At 37.5% G+C, this 17,199-nt stretch overlaps 1 protein-coding gene across 2 annotated transcripts in view; it reads left to right on the forward strand.

Moving 5' to 3' along the window:
• The first annotated feature begins 449 nt into the window (after positions 1-449).
• Positions 450-17,199, forward strand: part of LOC144972869 (uncharacterized) — a 58,029-nt gene continuing 41,279 nt past the window's right edge. For both annotated transcript variants that reach the window (XM_078914633.1, XM_078914640.1), the window contains exon 1: positions 450-1,374. In XM_078914633.1, coding sequence (XP_078770759.1) covers positions 1,354-1,374 — 21 coding nt within the window. In that variant the 5' untranslated portion in view covers positions 450-1,353. The remainder of the gene's footprint in view (positions 1,375-17,199) is intronic.

Below are 17,199 nucleotides of genomic sequence, written 5' to 3' on the forward strand. Positions count from 1 at the left end.
CCCCCCCCACACACACACTTTTCAATTTACTTTTTAATTTGATCATAAGATATTTGTGATATTTACGTGGTACGGCTTATGCCGTTAGTTGTAAAACTATTACGGTCATTTAAAAGAACTAAACAAAACAAAACATGTATATTCTCGAGGTTTCCAAAGAATATATTAACACAACTACAATAAAAACAACGTTTCGGCCCTTGGCCTTCGTATATTTTTATGTCTTGTTGTTTGTCTCCTGACGAAGGCCAAGGTCCGAAACATTGTTTGTTATTTGCTGTCCCTTTTTATATGAGTCACCTTCACTCACTTTCCTTTTTTCTCTCCATTTTATTGACTCATTTAGGCACCTCTAGCTTTTGATTTTACAACTTATATATAATAATTTGTTTGGTTTTTTTTTTTTTTTGGGGTTTTTTTTTTTTTTGGGGGGGGGGGGGGTTGTTTTTTGTTTTGGTTTTGTTCGTTTTTTAAATTTTGTTTTCTTTGATTTTTATTTTTATTTTTATTTCTTTTTTTAGACCACCAATTAGTTTCTTGCTCATCTGAGACAGTTCCGGTTTGATTTTATTATTGCGGTAAACCGTGATGTTTGAGTATACATTATCATATAGGCCGAATGATTAGAAACTCTCTCTCTCTCTCTCTCTCTCTCTCTCTCTCTCTCTCTCTCTCTCTCTCTCTCTAACTCCTTAGGCGTTTTGTTGCCAGTTACAGCTTAGTGCCACGATAAACAGCAACGGGACCAAAGTGAAAGTCGACAATGCCTTTCTTATGCTAATACCCTACCAACCAAAGCTATGCGCGTTGGCTCTCCGGCTTCCTCGGCGCGGGCAGAAACAACTCATCGAACGCTACTGGTTCACCGATCACGCGCGGCGGGTAAAAGTGAAAATCCGATTATGCGTTCACAGCGCCAAAAGTAGAGGGGGAAAAAAATCAAAGAATGTTTACGCTTAAGTAGATGAATTCCGATAAACTTTGCCTCATTTAAATCACAATTCAAAAACAAATATTAAAAAAAGGAAGAGTAAAAAATAGAAGTGAAAATTAGAACCAAGAGAATTGAAAGAAGTTAATATTTTGGATACATTATATATTTACCCGTTGACAATCGTGAGATTAACGTGTGGATAATGACAAATTCCTTATGACAAAAGGCATTTGGAGACTTGTTCGATGGTGGTAAAAAGTACAAAGAGATATGATTGACATCGCATTTGGAGTTTAACTGGGAGTTGTTTTTGTTTTTTTTTTTTTTGGCCACGGATGATCTTTGGAATTTTCGGACTTGGTGTGCTGATCTTTTCGCATAGCTTAAAGTTTCAAACGGAGTGATTTCACAACGCAAACATGCCAAAACTTGGAAGAAGGGTAAGCTTTTAATTTTTCATTTGGTTTGTAGATTGACACTTTAAATGTCACAGGGCAAATGTCTGTGCAATGTCTGTTAGGTGCAAAGATGTCCAGATGTTTTGACGTAAATAGCCTGCAATCACAAAGGCTGTTTGTTTATTCTTTGATGTTTGTGTTTTATAGTTTGAAGTTAACTGTCATGATTTAATTAGATTATAGTTCCTTTTAGTTCAATGTCATGATTTACATTCTAAATCGGTAAATAAAAATGATAATAGAACTCGATAATTATCGTTAAAATATGACAACGATTTGTTGCAAAACGTCGATTTAAGAAAAATCTATAATGAGAACAATGAATGTTTGATAGCGATTGTGATAGTAATGATGATGATGTTGATGACGATAACGATAATGATGATTATGATGATGATTATTATTATTATACTAACGACAACAATAAGAATGCCGATAATAATAATAATAATAATAATAATAATAATAATAATAATAATAATAATAATAATAATAATAATAATATAATAATAATAATAATAACAAAATGATAAATGATAATAATAATAATAAAATAATAATAATAATAATAATAATAATAATAATAATAATAATAATAATAATAATGATAATAGTAATAATAAAAATAATAATAATAATAATGATGATGATGATGATGATGATGATGATGATGATGATGATGATGATGATGATGATGATGATGATGATGATACATGGCCCAATATCTACTCAATGTTCTTAGTGCTTTACAAAGGATCCCAAACCAGCTGCTACCTTTAACATTAAGGCCGAGACGCGACGCCTGTAAAGCGCCATAGCCATTTTTATTTTTCAACGGTGACAACGCTGTTATTGGCTATGTCCTCATTTTACTCCTCAATTGGGCTTGAGAATTTGAATAAAAAACCTTTTCTAAGGACTCAAATTTGCGCCGCCAAGAGCCCGACTCGAATGAGGAACCTTTAGCTCCGAAGGGAAATGTCATACCGCAGGAAAGAAAACTGCTCCCTCCTCGTGAAGAAAGATTATCCTTTGATTTGTTTTGTGATAATAAATATATCTGATATGGAGTGACAAACATATATAAATGTTAACCCAAAGAGTATATGATCAGATACCACTCCTCCACCACGGTCATTTCCATTTACCGCGTTAACTTCAAATAAAAACAAATGGAGGGGAGTGTGGGGTAATCAGGGGCCACATAATCAACACTATCTAACACTACTCTTTTTGCCTTTGCTGTCCTCTGCTTAACGTTACAGTATATTATGATTAGAGAAACCATCTAAGCATGAATTGTTTTAGATCGCAACAGAATCGTCAATATTTAGTGGTTTTGGCATTAAGTGCTGTAAATTTGTTTTAAATCTTTAATAAAGAAGAGCAAAGGTATATAAAGAAGAAATACCCCGAAAAATTAGTTAATGATCAATCAATAATTAGAGGGAAAATTATATTGAGGACAGGATATATTATTGTAGCGAGAGAAACTTTGATTTCCGGGGGGCAAGAGGTGAACCAATGTGTTCTCATTCGTGTCTATGAGTGCAAACAGAACGTCCTTCGGTGATATAGATAGGAGTATAGATTAATATGATCCCCAACCAATTTGTCAAAAAGTATTAAAACATATACCTCTTTGAAGTTACAGACTGAAGACCTTTTGACAAGACGTGAGGACGTAATTCTTTTTCTTTTTCTTTTTTCTTTTACAGAATAGACCATACCGTATAATCTATTTACCTTACTACAATGCCTGAAGTGATTTAATCAAATTTTTACTTTTGAATCCAATAGCATTCTTATCTATATTGCTTATCTATTCAAGTGTCACTGTCTTGCATATTCTAATTAAAAGTCTTCAGACTTCCAACGCCATATTTATAAACCAAACACAGGGGAAATGAAACAAGGAAAGTAAGAAAAACCATAGGGTGTGGAATAGTCCCCATTTTGGGACAAGACAGCGGCTTTACCACGTCAAAGAAAATACCGAATTCTTTTCAACTGATCGTTTACACTAGTCCTGGGGTACTCTTTGAAGACTAACTGGATCCCCCCCCCCCCCCCCCCCCCCCCCCCCCGCCCCCGCTGTAGTTCTACCTACAAGTATAAGGACAGGAGGCTCTTACTGGTCTTTTCAATACGCAGTCGGTACTGCTTGCTTTTTGAGTTATCTTTATTGTTATCAAATATCGCTTTTGTTTGGGTGGTTATTCATGCTGCGAATATAGAAAGCGGGTATTTAAGTTATTGGACAAAGAATCGCGATACTAATTAAATATTAGAATTACTTGTGTTTGTCACTCTGTTTAAAACCATAAACCTGGATATTTACCTATGGTTATTGTTTTTCCCTTCTAACATTCAACAAAATGGACACATTACGAATTACAGTTCGATGAAGAAGGGGGCTAACGAGGCGCGACGTGTAAGAGAAAAGTTTTCTGAAAATGTTATTTTTTCAAAGTATTTGATCGTTTGATCTAATGGAAATACTCCAATTCCTAGATACATTGCGCTTGCGTGTCTACAACTTTGACCTCGTACTTTATATTTCCGCTCGCACATTTAAGAGAGTGCAGTACAAAATGGGCACCTAAAAGATATTTCTGGCTTGTAAAGAATGGAATCCACATGTCTGATGGAGGAATGAATAATGCATTGAGGAGTGCATTGAGTGAGGTAAAACGGTTGTAGAAAATAAACGAGCTTTTATATAGCGCAATATCCTTTCAATGTGCTCAAAGCGCTTTACAAGGGGTCCCTGACCAACAGCAACAAGTAACACAAAGAACGAGACATGATGCCTGTTAGGCGATATTACAATTTTTTGAACAGAGACAATGCTATTAACGGCCAGGTACTCATTTTACACCTGGGTACGGTGAGAGAATGTGAGTAAAGAGCCTTTTCCAAGGATTCAACTATGCGCCGAGCGAGGCTCGAACCCAGGACCTTCCGATCCGAAAGCGAGTGTCATACCACAAGACCACAGAGCCTCTCACTGTCATTACTATCCTTCATGATAACCTAACGTCTCCAATACATAATGATATCATTAATTTTACTCTTTATGATGTCATTGACTCGCACTCCAGCTTTTTGGTCTTGAACTTGAGCTTTTAAAAAATATATATAGCGCAATATCCACTAAACTTGCTCAAAGCGCTTTACACAGAGTCCGTGACCAACAGCAATACGTAACATGCAGAACGAAACATGACCCATTTAGGCGATATTACCATTATTTTTTTTTTTTCGACAGAGAACGTTACGCTGTTAACGGCCAAGTACTAATTTTACAACCGAGTAAGGTGAGAGAATGTGAGTAAAGAGTCTTTTACAACGACTGAACTATGCATCGAGCGAGGCTCGAACCCATGACCTTCCGATTCGAAAGCGAGCGTCAAACCACAAGACCACAAAGCCGCCGTTCTGACATTGATCGACTCGACAAACCAATCATAGTTTATGTTAACTCCGTGCAAACTCAACTCACAGACTGTCGGTTGCCTCGGGGACGAAATATCGAACCTTTTGTTTGCCAAAGCATGGCAGCAGCTTCTTATGGTTCACACTATTATGTTATGACGATCGACCCAATCAGCAAAGTCCGGTCCGCATTCGTGCACCGTCGCGAACCCGCCTGGTAGCATCGTCACAACACACCTTTCGACTAGATGCTCTGCCGTTTCGGGTTCTTGCCCACAGCGTGGACATAAAGGACAGGAAGTTAGACCCCACTGATGTAACGCACCGGCCGTTAGGCAGCTCCTCGACCGAAGCCGATTCGCAGCTACCCAGTGTCTCCTCTTACTGGTATCAAAGCCTGGCAACTTCTCACCAAGCTTAGAGGAGTGTAGGTCCCCGCCCCCACGAGGGATTGAATTCGTCCAAACCGACTTCCATCTCGTATGTGCAGCTCTGTCCGTAGTCAGGGATTCTGCGTACAAGGGTTGCCGGGACTTATTTCGGCTCGAAACGGGGGCACCGTTCATTATGCGCATGAGAGGGGTATCCCCATTCCCTCTCTCTTTGATCTTACTCAGCCAGTTTCCCGTAATGGTCTCCCTCCGGACATCGGGGGCTGGATCGCTGCCATCACCGGGCCCCATTCTCTAGGGGTTGTTGCTAGCGTTCCCGACACTATGTGCATCGACTTGCGAAGTTTTACATCCACCTTCTCAACGTTTCTGCTTCTACCCCACACTGGAGCGCAATACTCCGCGGTGGAATAGCATAGTGCCAGGGCGGATGTTCTCAGGAGCGCTTGGCTAGCGCCCCAAGTCGATCCCGCCAGCTTCCTCAGAAGACTATTCCGCTTCTCTATCTTCCGGGCAACCCCTTCGAGATGAACCCGATAGGTAAGGCTGCGATCCAGCGTCACCCCTAGGTATTTTGGACGCGGCTCATATGGGAGTGGCTGGTCCCCGACTAGGACATTCAGTTTACGGGTGTGCCAACCACTGCATAAGTGAAATGCAGTGGCCACGGTCTTTGAAGTGTTCATCTTCAGGTACCACTTGTCGAAGTAGGATTTGAGTCTGGTGACGTCCTCGCTGAGTACGCTCTCGAGACGGGTCCACACTTTACTCTGAGTAACGAGTGCCCAGTCGTCTGCGTATCCCAGCCTCAGGGAGGAAGTGTTCGGCATATCGCTAATGTAAACGTTAAACAACATTGGCGCAAGTACCGACCCCTGAGGGACCCCATTCTTCAATTTCCTAACTTTGCTCGTGGCGTCTCCCAGCGCGACGTGGAATTGCCTTTCCCCTAAGATCGAAGAGAACAACTTCAAGGTCTTTTTGCACCTTATGATTTTTGCAAGTTTGAGCATTAACCCATCGCACCAGACCGTATCGTACGCCGCTGATAGGTCTATAAACACAGCACCTGTTTGCTGTTTTCTCTCGAACCCGTGCTCAATATGCTCTGTAAGGGCAATGACCTGCTCCGTGGTGCACCTCCCTTCCCTGAAGCCTGCCTGCTCAGGTGGCAGGGCAGCGTCTAGGACCGGCCCCCATCGGTTTAATAGAACACGCTCCAACAGTTTGTAAAGACAGCTCAGCAGCGATATGGGTCTGTAACTGTCTGCCTCCTTCGCCGGCTTCCCTGGCTTCAGGATGGCAACTATCTTCGCATGCTTCCACACTTGTGGAAGCTTTCCGTTTGCAAGGATGTCAGACATTGCCTCTGCTAGCCAGGCCCGTGCCCTGGGGCCCAGATGCGTCACCATATCGGGATATACACCATCTATCCCAGCTGCTTTGCCGTTCTTCACTTCGCTAATGGCTGCACCCACTTCTCGGGGACTGAACGGGGCCGTCCAGTCCGACTCCTCCGCAGGTAGCGAGTCCAAAATCGTACGGTACGCCTTGCGGACACCGCGCTCAAAAGCCTGATTAGGGACCCGCTTGCTACGGTTCTTAATATTCTTGGCAATTGTGTCTGCCTCGCATTCCGGTGCAGCCTTCGCGAAATTCCGATCTGGGTCCAATTTCTTTATCAAACGCCAAGCGTGGCGGCTGGAGTGTGTAAAGTCGAGCATGGCAACTATCAATTCCTAGCAAAAAGTATTGACCAGTGCTTTTTGCAAGACTAGAAAGACTCAAACCATATGTAATGGAATGTTAGAAGGTTTTCTTGAACGGTCGAGTGGCCTAATAAACAGACTTTAAAAGACTTTGGTATGTGTTTCAAAGTCTTAAGACCAATGTTTCTTTTTTTCTTTAGCAGTCGGCTAAACTTGTTTTGTTTTTTAGTATAATCGATTTATAAATGCGGCAGTTATCCTTTTCCTTCTGCAACCGCTTGAATTATTTGGTCAACTTAGGTGAAATCGTTTGAAGTAAACCAAAAAAAAAAAAAAGAGATAGAAAAGAAAGAAAAGAAAAATATGAAGTAGATGAATCTAATAAAAGGGAAAAAGAAAAAAAATAGAGGCCGAATTGTGCAGCTTTTTTGGTCAGGTAGTTTGACATTAGCTTCATGATCTGTAGCTCCCAGATACGAGCGCTGTTATGGGGCACACATATGAATCCTTGAAAAATGAAAATATTGTAATAACAGGCGTCAAGTCTTGCTACAAGTTAAGTGTTGCTGTTGATTAAGGTCATCTTGCTACGCGATTTGGACACATAATTTAGTGGATATAATTGCACCGTAGAAAAGCTCATATTTAAAAAAAAAAATTAAATAACAACAATATTTAATTATCACGATCGCAATACTTTTTACTGTAAGGTCATATATTTCTAAAAGCATACTGACATGTTTACATATTAAATGATTCAATTCTTCACGAATTCGAAGGGAATGTTATTGACAATGTTGAACTTTCTTGCCAATTAAAAAAAAGCATGTCTATTCCAAGTATTTGGGGCGGGAACGACAAACATAATTTGCCTTTTTTCTGATCTCTCTCAGTAATGCTGTGTTCGATTTGACATGAAATGTTGAAATCTTTGGACACCATTATTGCACACATCGTTAAAATACGATAAAAATGGCATTAAACTGGCGTAACTTGAGTCAAAGGAGAGTTTGTGAGTGTCTGGGTCGTTGGAAACGTGTAAATGTCCTGGGTTCCTCTAATGGCAGTGATTTATTGGATGGTTGATTCGTTTTCTTGTCCAACAAAAGATTGGTTTGCATGTGAGTGAGTGAGGGAGAGATGTTGGGTAAAGGTGCCAGCTCTGAAAATACACGAAAGGTAACAGAAATATTACACCCCACACACACACCCACCCACACACACACACACACACACACACACACACACACAATATATATATATATATATATATATATATATATATATATATATATATATATATATTATACATCGTACAAACAAAAACCATGAAATAATAGTGCTCAACTTTTTAATAAAAGTAAGACATTTAAAGTGTAATTCTATTCAAATTATACAATATTGTTCTTGCATCGGCAATCTGCAGGGAATGAAAGAATATTGATGTTGTTTTCTTAGTTCTGGTCAGTGTTGAGCGTTTCCGGCTTCGTTGTTAAAGTGAATTATAATTACAACAAAAGGTGATTGTTTCTGTCTGCATGAAGATGTTAATTCGTTTCCTTTGTTGAGCATTGCCATGTTTGGGTGCGTTATAATATAGAATTCTGGCAACACTCAACAAAAGAAAAAAAACTTACATATTTGTGAAGTACTCATTGAATTCATTTCAATTGACTTAGACTGCTATTCGCACTAGTATATTTTTGACAAATTTAGTGATAACCTTAAATGCAATTTAGGCTTCTTCTAAGACGTCATCTGATATACGTTTCCTTGTGGCCCCTTGAATAACAATGATAATATTTTCAAAACATTGTCTTATCTATCGCTGACACACCGTGTTGTGAGAAGTGAAATCCAAAACACTTTTCAAATGAAAAGTTTGAAAGATTAGAGAGATTTTATTTCTTATGTTTCAAAGATTAGAGACATTTTACTTCTAATCTATCAAACGTAAAAAGCGCTGGATTTTCAACATTGCCAATTTATTTGATATATAATCTCATTGCGGTTATAGTGGAGTCATTGTGGCAAGGAGATTAAGTACCCATGTTTGTATTTCAGTTGTTTAAGTGTTCACATCCACATTAAATCTTTTTTTTTTTTTTATCGTTCACAATAGAAGGTCACCCTCTCTCGACTTAGGTACAGTAAATTGGCCAAAATCTTTATCGGTATCCAAAATAAAAAAAAGCATTATGTTTATTTCAAGTGGAGCGGGGCGTCATTGAAATAGTTTTTCATAAATCATAGTGCCTTGAATAATTGCTAGTTCCAAAATTTGGATTAGAAATAAAAACCCCAAACAAATCAATCAAAAACAACAACAACAACAATAACAACAACAACAACAACAGAACACCAAAAAACACGATATCTTCAGTTAACTCTTTATGTTAGAAAATATCTCTTCGACAGGTAACGTTCCTAAAAAAACTAATTGGACAAGGTGTGCTGCTGAAGATAACGTAATAAATGTTAAATTAAATGATCATTTTCCAAAATTCTCTTTGTAACGTAATGTATTATCCAAAACGCTGCTCGGACTCTTAAAAGAAGAGTACAGTCTTAAACTCACATATTAATTGTAGTTATACTCCAACTCCTACCTGTATACTGCTCCCCTAAGTTCAAGAACCGTGTGGATTATGCTTCCAGTTAGAATCCATTGATATTCATTAAGGGGAAAAAACAGTGAACCAAGGAAGAATGGAAAGACTAATAGATGGATAATCCACATCATCAAATACTTTTACTATCATTATTTTGAAAATACCAAATTGATATCACTTTTTTTCTACTCTGATCTAGTCTGAAATTTAAAAACTTGTTGCCAAATAAGGCACAAAGAAACTTTCATTGAGCATTGTTTGTTTATTTCTTGACGATTCATAATTTTACGCAATCCTCCTCATCAAGTATATTTAACTGTGACATGTTAGCAGCCTTTCCATAAAGTCTAGTATAGTATTCGTATGTTTATAAGACTTAATAGACTTTTGTGCAAATCATTGTGCACCATTTAGGGGTAGACAGTGTATTATATTAGTGGAAAGAAACATTCAACAGAGCGCTTACTTGATTTAGATACCCGACACATGTGTTTAATGTTAGTTTGACTAGTGAACTTTACAGTGATGGGTTTATAGGGCCTTTTGCACAAATATGACATGAAGACATGAATACCTGGATAATGGGCACATTATGAAAAAGAACCTTTACATTAAAGTCTCAACCCAAGCTGTTAGCCAAATATAAAAACTACCAACATTCTACCAAAAAAAAAGGTCAACTGATCTGAGTTTATTCCTGTGTCTATAGCATGAAATAAAATAAATGGTAACAATTGCTGCATGCGATAGGAGCAACATAATACGTACAAGTTTGTCGGATTAAAGGATATACTGGAAATATAAATAAATAGAAAAAGACTCATCACATTTCATTCATAAAGAGGAAATGATTTTTTTTCATGCATGATTATATTATAGGGTAAATTGGAAAAAAATACTTATAGTCTAAACAGTACTGAGACTGACCGTAGCCTTTGTAAACTCACAATTTGCTGTCTTTTGGTGGTCTGGCCTTGTATTTCGGCCCTGACGCTTACCCAAAAAAAGGGCCAAAATACAAGGCCAGACCACCGAAAGATAGCAAATTGTGAGTTAGTTGTATTCAATAGTAGATCAGCTCTTTCCTTAAGCACCAATAACAACAATTCAACTTACAAATAAATTATTATTCTAAACGATACAAACTTTTTCACTTCGTTTTAAGTCGAAGATATCATAGATCCAGGCGTTGTCATTATTCCATGAGTTCAATGGGTGAAGGGCAAAATCTCTTGTCATACATATTGTAATTAACTACGCCCTACTGACAACTATGTCAATATTCGCGAGTGCTGTCGTTTCTTGATACTACCTTATGGAAACACTTGGACAGAACATGCAAGTACTTACTGATCGACATTTAAAAGCATTAAGTTCGTAAGGTAACGTGTATCGATGTCTCCGGTAAACATGACAATGTAGCCAAGCAGTGGGGTAGTTTTACAACTCTTCATATTAACTCATAAATACTAGAACTGTCTTTAACACGGTTTGAAAAAAGGAGGCTCAAAGGAAAAGATGTCGACAGTGCCTTCAAGTAAAGCGAGTTAATCATTTTAAGTGCTTTGGACGTACTTGGTGTGGGTGTCGTTATGAATAATATGATTGGTTAATGTCAGGAATTCATCCAAATTGATGATGAAATCCAAAATGTGATCCATCGTCTCCAATGGGTATTATGTCCGAATAAAAGGATCCTGAAACGTAAAGTAATATTTAAAATGTTGGGGAATACACATTTTGGGTTATTTGGATTTTTGTTTTGTTTTGTTTTGTTTTGTTTGTTTTTTTGCAATGAAAGAATGTGTGTTTATTCCCCACACGGAGGAATGGAAAATAACCTTATGTTTAATATTTGTGGTTATAAATTCAATCTATAGCACCTAGTCGACGTGCACTTATTTGCAGGTCTGATAACCCAATTCCTTATGGGCTCGTTGTTGTAATGGAAATCTCAAAAAAAAATGACGCAAAATATTATAACAATGTTAAACTAGGTCCATAAGTGGGTTCGGATGTCAGAACTACTACTATTACCTCTACTATTATTACTACTACTACTACTACTACTACTACTACTACTACTACTACTACTACTACTACTACTACTATTACTACTACTACTACTACTATTACTACTACTACTACTACTACTACTACTACTACTACTACTACTACTACTACTCCTACTACTACTACTACTGATACCTACTATTACTAATCGACTTCCTAATCAGTGCTTCCCATAAGTTATTATTATTATATCACATTGCCTGGTCAACCTGCTCAGAGCGTTTTCTCCATAAGTTCTCACCTTTGCCATATTTATCCAAATTTTTAGTTGGTTTCCTTTGCATCAGTTTATCAACAATCTAGTCTGTTCTTTGTCGTCTTTCTTATCAACAAATAAATAATTGTGACAGCTAAAGGTCTGAAAATGGTAATCTGCTCTTCTTTGCTAATTTCCATATCATTCATAATGCATGGACACACTTCAACAATAGGGAAGATAAGTCGTCAAAGAAATGACGTCACACCTTATATGTTTCCGCTCCAAAATCATTGGAAGTGTGTATGTAGCCAGTCCTTCGGAGGACTAATAATGAATAGGTTACATATTGAATCATAATATGGTGACATAAGTAATTTAGCAGCAGGACGCATTGATGGATTCTAAATATTGCGGGACGTAAAAGAGCGAGGATGGATGATCTGTATTGATGACAAACATAATATATTTAGACCAAAACATCAGATGTCATCACTCTAACACTAGAAGATCATTTACACAAGGTATGCATTCAGTCCTCCGGAAGAGTGGTTTTACACTTTCAATGAGATAGGAGGCATTTTTTTGTTGACATCATAATGTGTTCCCTATTGTCAAGATGAATGCCAGTTGGCATCACATATACAGAGCCATCAGTATTTGGCTGGTAAGCCTTTCTGTGTAATAGTGATTACAGTATAAGGATAATCGAGTGGTGCCAAATTGCAATTCATGGCAGTACTCATGAATATATGTGACCCGCCGTCTCAAACTAGTATTATTTGCGAATGTTTAGAGACTGGAAATTGAATATTAAATGAGAATTATGAGACGAACTGAGCTTTCTTGTTCTGCTTAAAAGAATAAATATATTTTCTGAGAGTTTGGATACTTTAAATATGTCATATTTGTGGACATTTTAACGTTAAGTTCACTTTTCGGTTTATGGGTTGCATATGTATTTGGAACTACCATAGGACGCGACACCTCAATTTTGTATATTCAGTCCATAAAAAATATCAATCAACGCGTTTGGTCAACGTAAAAACTAACGATGATGATGATAATGGTGATGATGACGATAATAATGATGATGGTGATGGTGATGATAATGATGGTGATGATGATGATGATGGTAATGATGATTATGATGATGATTGCAAGGGTAGTGTTTATGATGATGTGATTATGATATGCCGTGTTGAAAATGATGATGTGCTGGGACTGGTACCGCTGGTGTTACTACTACTTCTACGATGATGATGATGATGATGATGATGATGATGATGATGATGATGATGATGATGATGATGATGATGATATGACGATGATGAGAATGGTGATGATGATAATGATAATGATGATGATGATGATGATGATGATGATGATTATGATGATGATGATGATGATGATGATGATGATGATGATGATGATGATGATGATGATGATGATGATGATGATGATGAAAAAATGAGTTCTCCATTCACTGCACAATAAATTCTATAACGAAAATGCAATTCCTATGTCTTCACTTCGTTTTTCAATGTGTCTTTGTCAAATCGGTATTTTGATTTATTTTATAAACGTGGAAAATATTATCATTCACCACTATGTCATAATATTGAGTCACGGAGCTCACATAGCCGGAATTTATAGTTTTAAAAAAATTATCACTAGATATTAGATATTTTGTTGTTGTTGTTGTTGTTTTTTTTTGTTTTTTTTTTTGTTTGTTTTTTTTTTTGTTGCTTACAATTAGCCTTAGCTTGTCAAGAAAAAGTGAGAATTTCATGTTTTAAAAAAATATAATATTTTGAAAATGGTTGGCGTTGCATATCTATTTGTTGCTTTATGTCAGCCAGAGATGAGATATGGTGAGATATTTTAACTAGTTAGGATGACAAATGTGTTCGTATAAAGTCAACATTCTTGACCTTGTGCGTTTGGTTAAAATATTCACCTGTTCTGTCCGCCAGATCAATCGTACACAAAACTATGTGTTAACGTCTAAAGTCTATTGGAGGGACTTTAAAAGATAACTTACAATCTAACTGGTGGTCTAAAGACAATAACAAAGAGCCTAGTGACGTCATACTCATTCATCTGCTTGCCATTATGTTGGCAAAACTGGCGTAAGATTTGTGAGTTTTTAAAAGAGCTACAAATTAGCAATACGAATTTCATAAAATATAAAGAAAAAGAACAAAAATACCACATAACTCTGCCTTAACTCTCTCCTTACCAGCTATTTTTAGAATTTTACCCAAAACTTAATACTCACCCAACACAAAAATAGATTTTTCAAACAGATTAGCAGCGAGTATATTCTATATTGTTATAAGAAAAATGAGCTCTGCAACACAGTGGAGAGTTTTTATGGCTATAACTATAACAAAATGAAATCAGAATAAGAAAATTGTTGGCTGCATCGTAACGAATGTGACGATTTCCCTATGGGTGGTAAGGAGAGGGTTAAACACTGTACTATTTAATGAAGTAAAAGGAATCTAGAAAGAACTTGAACATATATTAAAGAAATAAAAACAACAAAGGCATGTACTTTGCACTACGGAATGTCAATCATATAGCATAGATTGACGTAATCCGTGCACATTATGTCAAAATCAAACATTGGTAATGTGACAGATGGGCCACAGACCGTGACGTTGAGATTTAAAACCTTCGACCTCGACCGGCCCCAATTATTGGAGCTGGACACTAGGCACTAGATGGACCCTTCGTCCTTCTTGACCACGATCGATCTCACTAATTCTATTACCTAACCCAATTATTGACAAATTCTGGCGTCTGGAAGCCAAACTAGCATATTTAATACACATAACTGTACATAGCGATATGTATTTGGTAGTAATAACAATACCAAGGAGGGTAGAAGCCAAACAATCAAGCATTTGTTTGCTTACTTTTTATTTAATTTGCACATTTATCTGTATCATCGATGTTTGAGTCGGTATCGTATCAAGTATGGAAAAAGACTCAAAGGATATCGATACAAACTTATATTTTTACCATCGCATTTTCCTTAGTAAAGTACTTGTCATGCATCAACTCACAATACTCGGATGATAATGAGTGTTTTGAAATAGTATTGGGGGGGGGGGGGGGGGGTTGTTTGCTATCCTTTGATAGGACGCTTAGTCTATCGCTCAAAAGTTGACGTAATGAAATTAAAATCTTGGAATAAATGTTTAGCACCACGGTTGATAAGAAGGCTAAATCGTCGAAATATGTGCAACATAAACACGCCTTTTTATTTAAGTTGTTCTATTTGGAATGAAAAGGTCTTTCAACGTTTGCTTTTTTTTTTTTTTTACGGAAACGAAGTTCTTTTATTGAGCTACCGAAATTAAATATCTGATAAAATTTGATTTTGTGATTGAGTAAGAGAGACAGAGAGAAAGAAAGAAGAAAAAACAAAACACACACACACAAACACACAAACACACACACACACACACACACATGCAAACAGAGAGTAAGAAAGAGAGGGAGCGAGATAGAGAGAGAGAGAGAGAGAGAGAGAGAGAGAGAGATAGAGAGAGAGGGAGAGAACACAGAAAAACCTAAAAATAATCATACTACTATTATTTGTGCGGCTATGTGGTCATCATATCGCGTCGCGCCAGTGGTGGATCCATTGGATGGCTTCAGGGGTGCAGCCTCTCAGGTCCATATCACTGATATGTGGTTCAAGTTCGCACTCGTCAAGGATGTGGTCCATGTTTTGAGCCGTGTGTCCACATTGACATCGGCAGTCTGAAGAAAGTCCCCATTTTTGTAAGGTTGTTTTGGTCTTCCCCACTTTAGACCTTGCCCGGTTCAGTGTCAACCAATCTCTCCTGGGGAGATTTACTCCGCTTGGCAGTTCTTCTTTGGGTTCCTGAATTGCATCATTTGGGCAGCAGTACCATTTTTTCCAGGAATGCACTCTGTATATGGCTGCTATGTGGTCATGTGGTATGACACTTGCCTTCGATTCGGAAGCTCCTGGGTTCCGTATTTAATTTTGTCAAGATAACAACAAAAAACAACTTATTAACAACAAAAACAACAAATAACAACTTAAAACAACTGATAACAAGAAATAAAAGAGAAAAGTTTGACAACAAAAGCAAAGACAGAGCATCAATCATCAGACTATGGTTTTGCCAGAATACCACCAACATATCTCTGGACCCATATTATTAATCTTGTCATGACTTGCCTCAGTATGTCCATCTAATCATTCGTCTATCATATTTTATTGTCATTATATCGCAACTCCGGTCATCGCTAAAGAATATTATTCTACTGCCAGTAGTTGCTCGGAGTTGAACACGTAAAGTTGGGGCCTAGTTGACCACATGAATATTGATTTTTGAGGCTAGAATCAAAGTATTTTTGTGTTATCAGTTGTTATTTGTTGTTAGTTAATTGTTGTTATCAGTTGCTATTTGTTGTTATTTGTTGTTATCAGTTGTTATTTGTTGTTATCAGTTGTTATTTGTTGTTATCTCGACAAAGATAAATACCCACAAGGTTTAGGTCCCGCTCGGAACGCGCATAGTTGAGTCCTCGGAAAAGGCTCATTACGCACATTCTCTCACCGTACTCAGTGTAAAATGAGTACCTGGCCGTTAACAGGATTGTCGATTGTAGATTGGGACATGATGCCTGTTAGAAGAAATTGCATTTTTTTCGACGAACAGGCATCACGTCCCAATCTACATATTAAGTGTTGCTGTTGACTAGACACCCCTTGTAAAGCGCTTTGGGCACGTTAAGTGGATAAGGATATTGCTCTGTATAAAGCTCAAGTTTTTTGAGGTTTTTTTAAAAAGCCATTGTAATAATTTGGCGATTTCTGACCACTAACAAACTAGATTAGGACAAATACGTGACAAAGGGACAAGATGATGAAAACGGCAGCTATAACAAGTTAACTGCCGTACTCTGGAAATACACTTTTATTTATTTTTTTTTTTTAATGGCTCCTATAGGTCCCAGGTTTGAGAGTTTTTGCTGGGATGAGGGTTATTTAAATCAATCGATATTAAAAGGACAAAGTTCCTGGCCAAATTTTTAAATACGTGTCTTTCCAGATTACATTAGGCAGTTGATTGGTTAAAACAAGGCAGTGAGTGGGGAAGGCAAACGGATTGATTTGATCGATGACTCAGGGGCACGCAAACAGCAAATCAAGTGTTGGCACTGTCACCTCTTGTGTTGGGGAAAAGGTGATAAAAAGCTTTCGTGTAATGTATCTATACGCAATGCAGGTAGCCATGGGATTAAAGTTATATGACAACAAAATAAAATTTACCCCCCCCCCCTCTCTCTCTCTCTCTCTATCTCTCTCTCTCTCTCTCTCTCTCTCTCTCGCTCGC

Source organism: Berghia stephanieae, chromosome 1 (assembly GCF_034508935.2).
Source record: "Berghia stephanieae isolate SIO BIC M18660-M18661 chromosome 1, UCSD_Bste_1.3, whole genome shotgun sequence".
Classification (NCBI taxonomy): domain Eukaryota; kingdom Metazoa; phylum Mollusca; class Gastropoda; order Nudibranchia; family Aeolidiidae; genus Berghia; species Berghia stephanieae.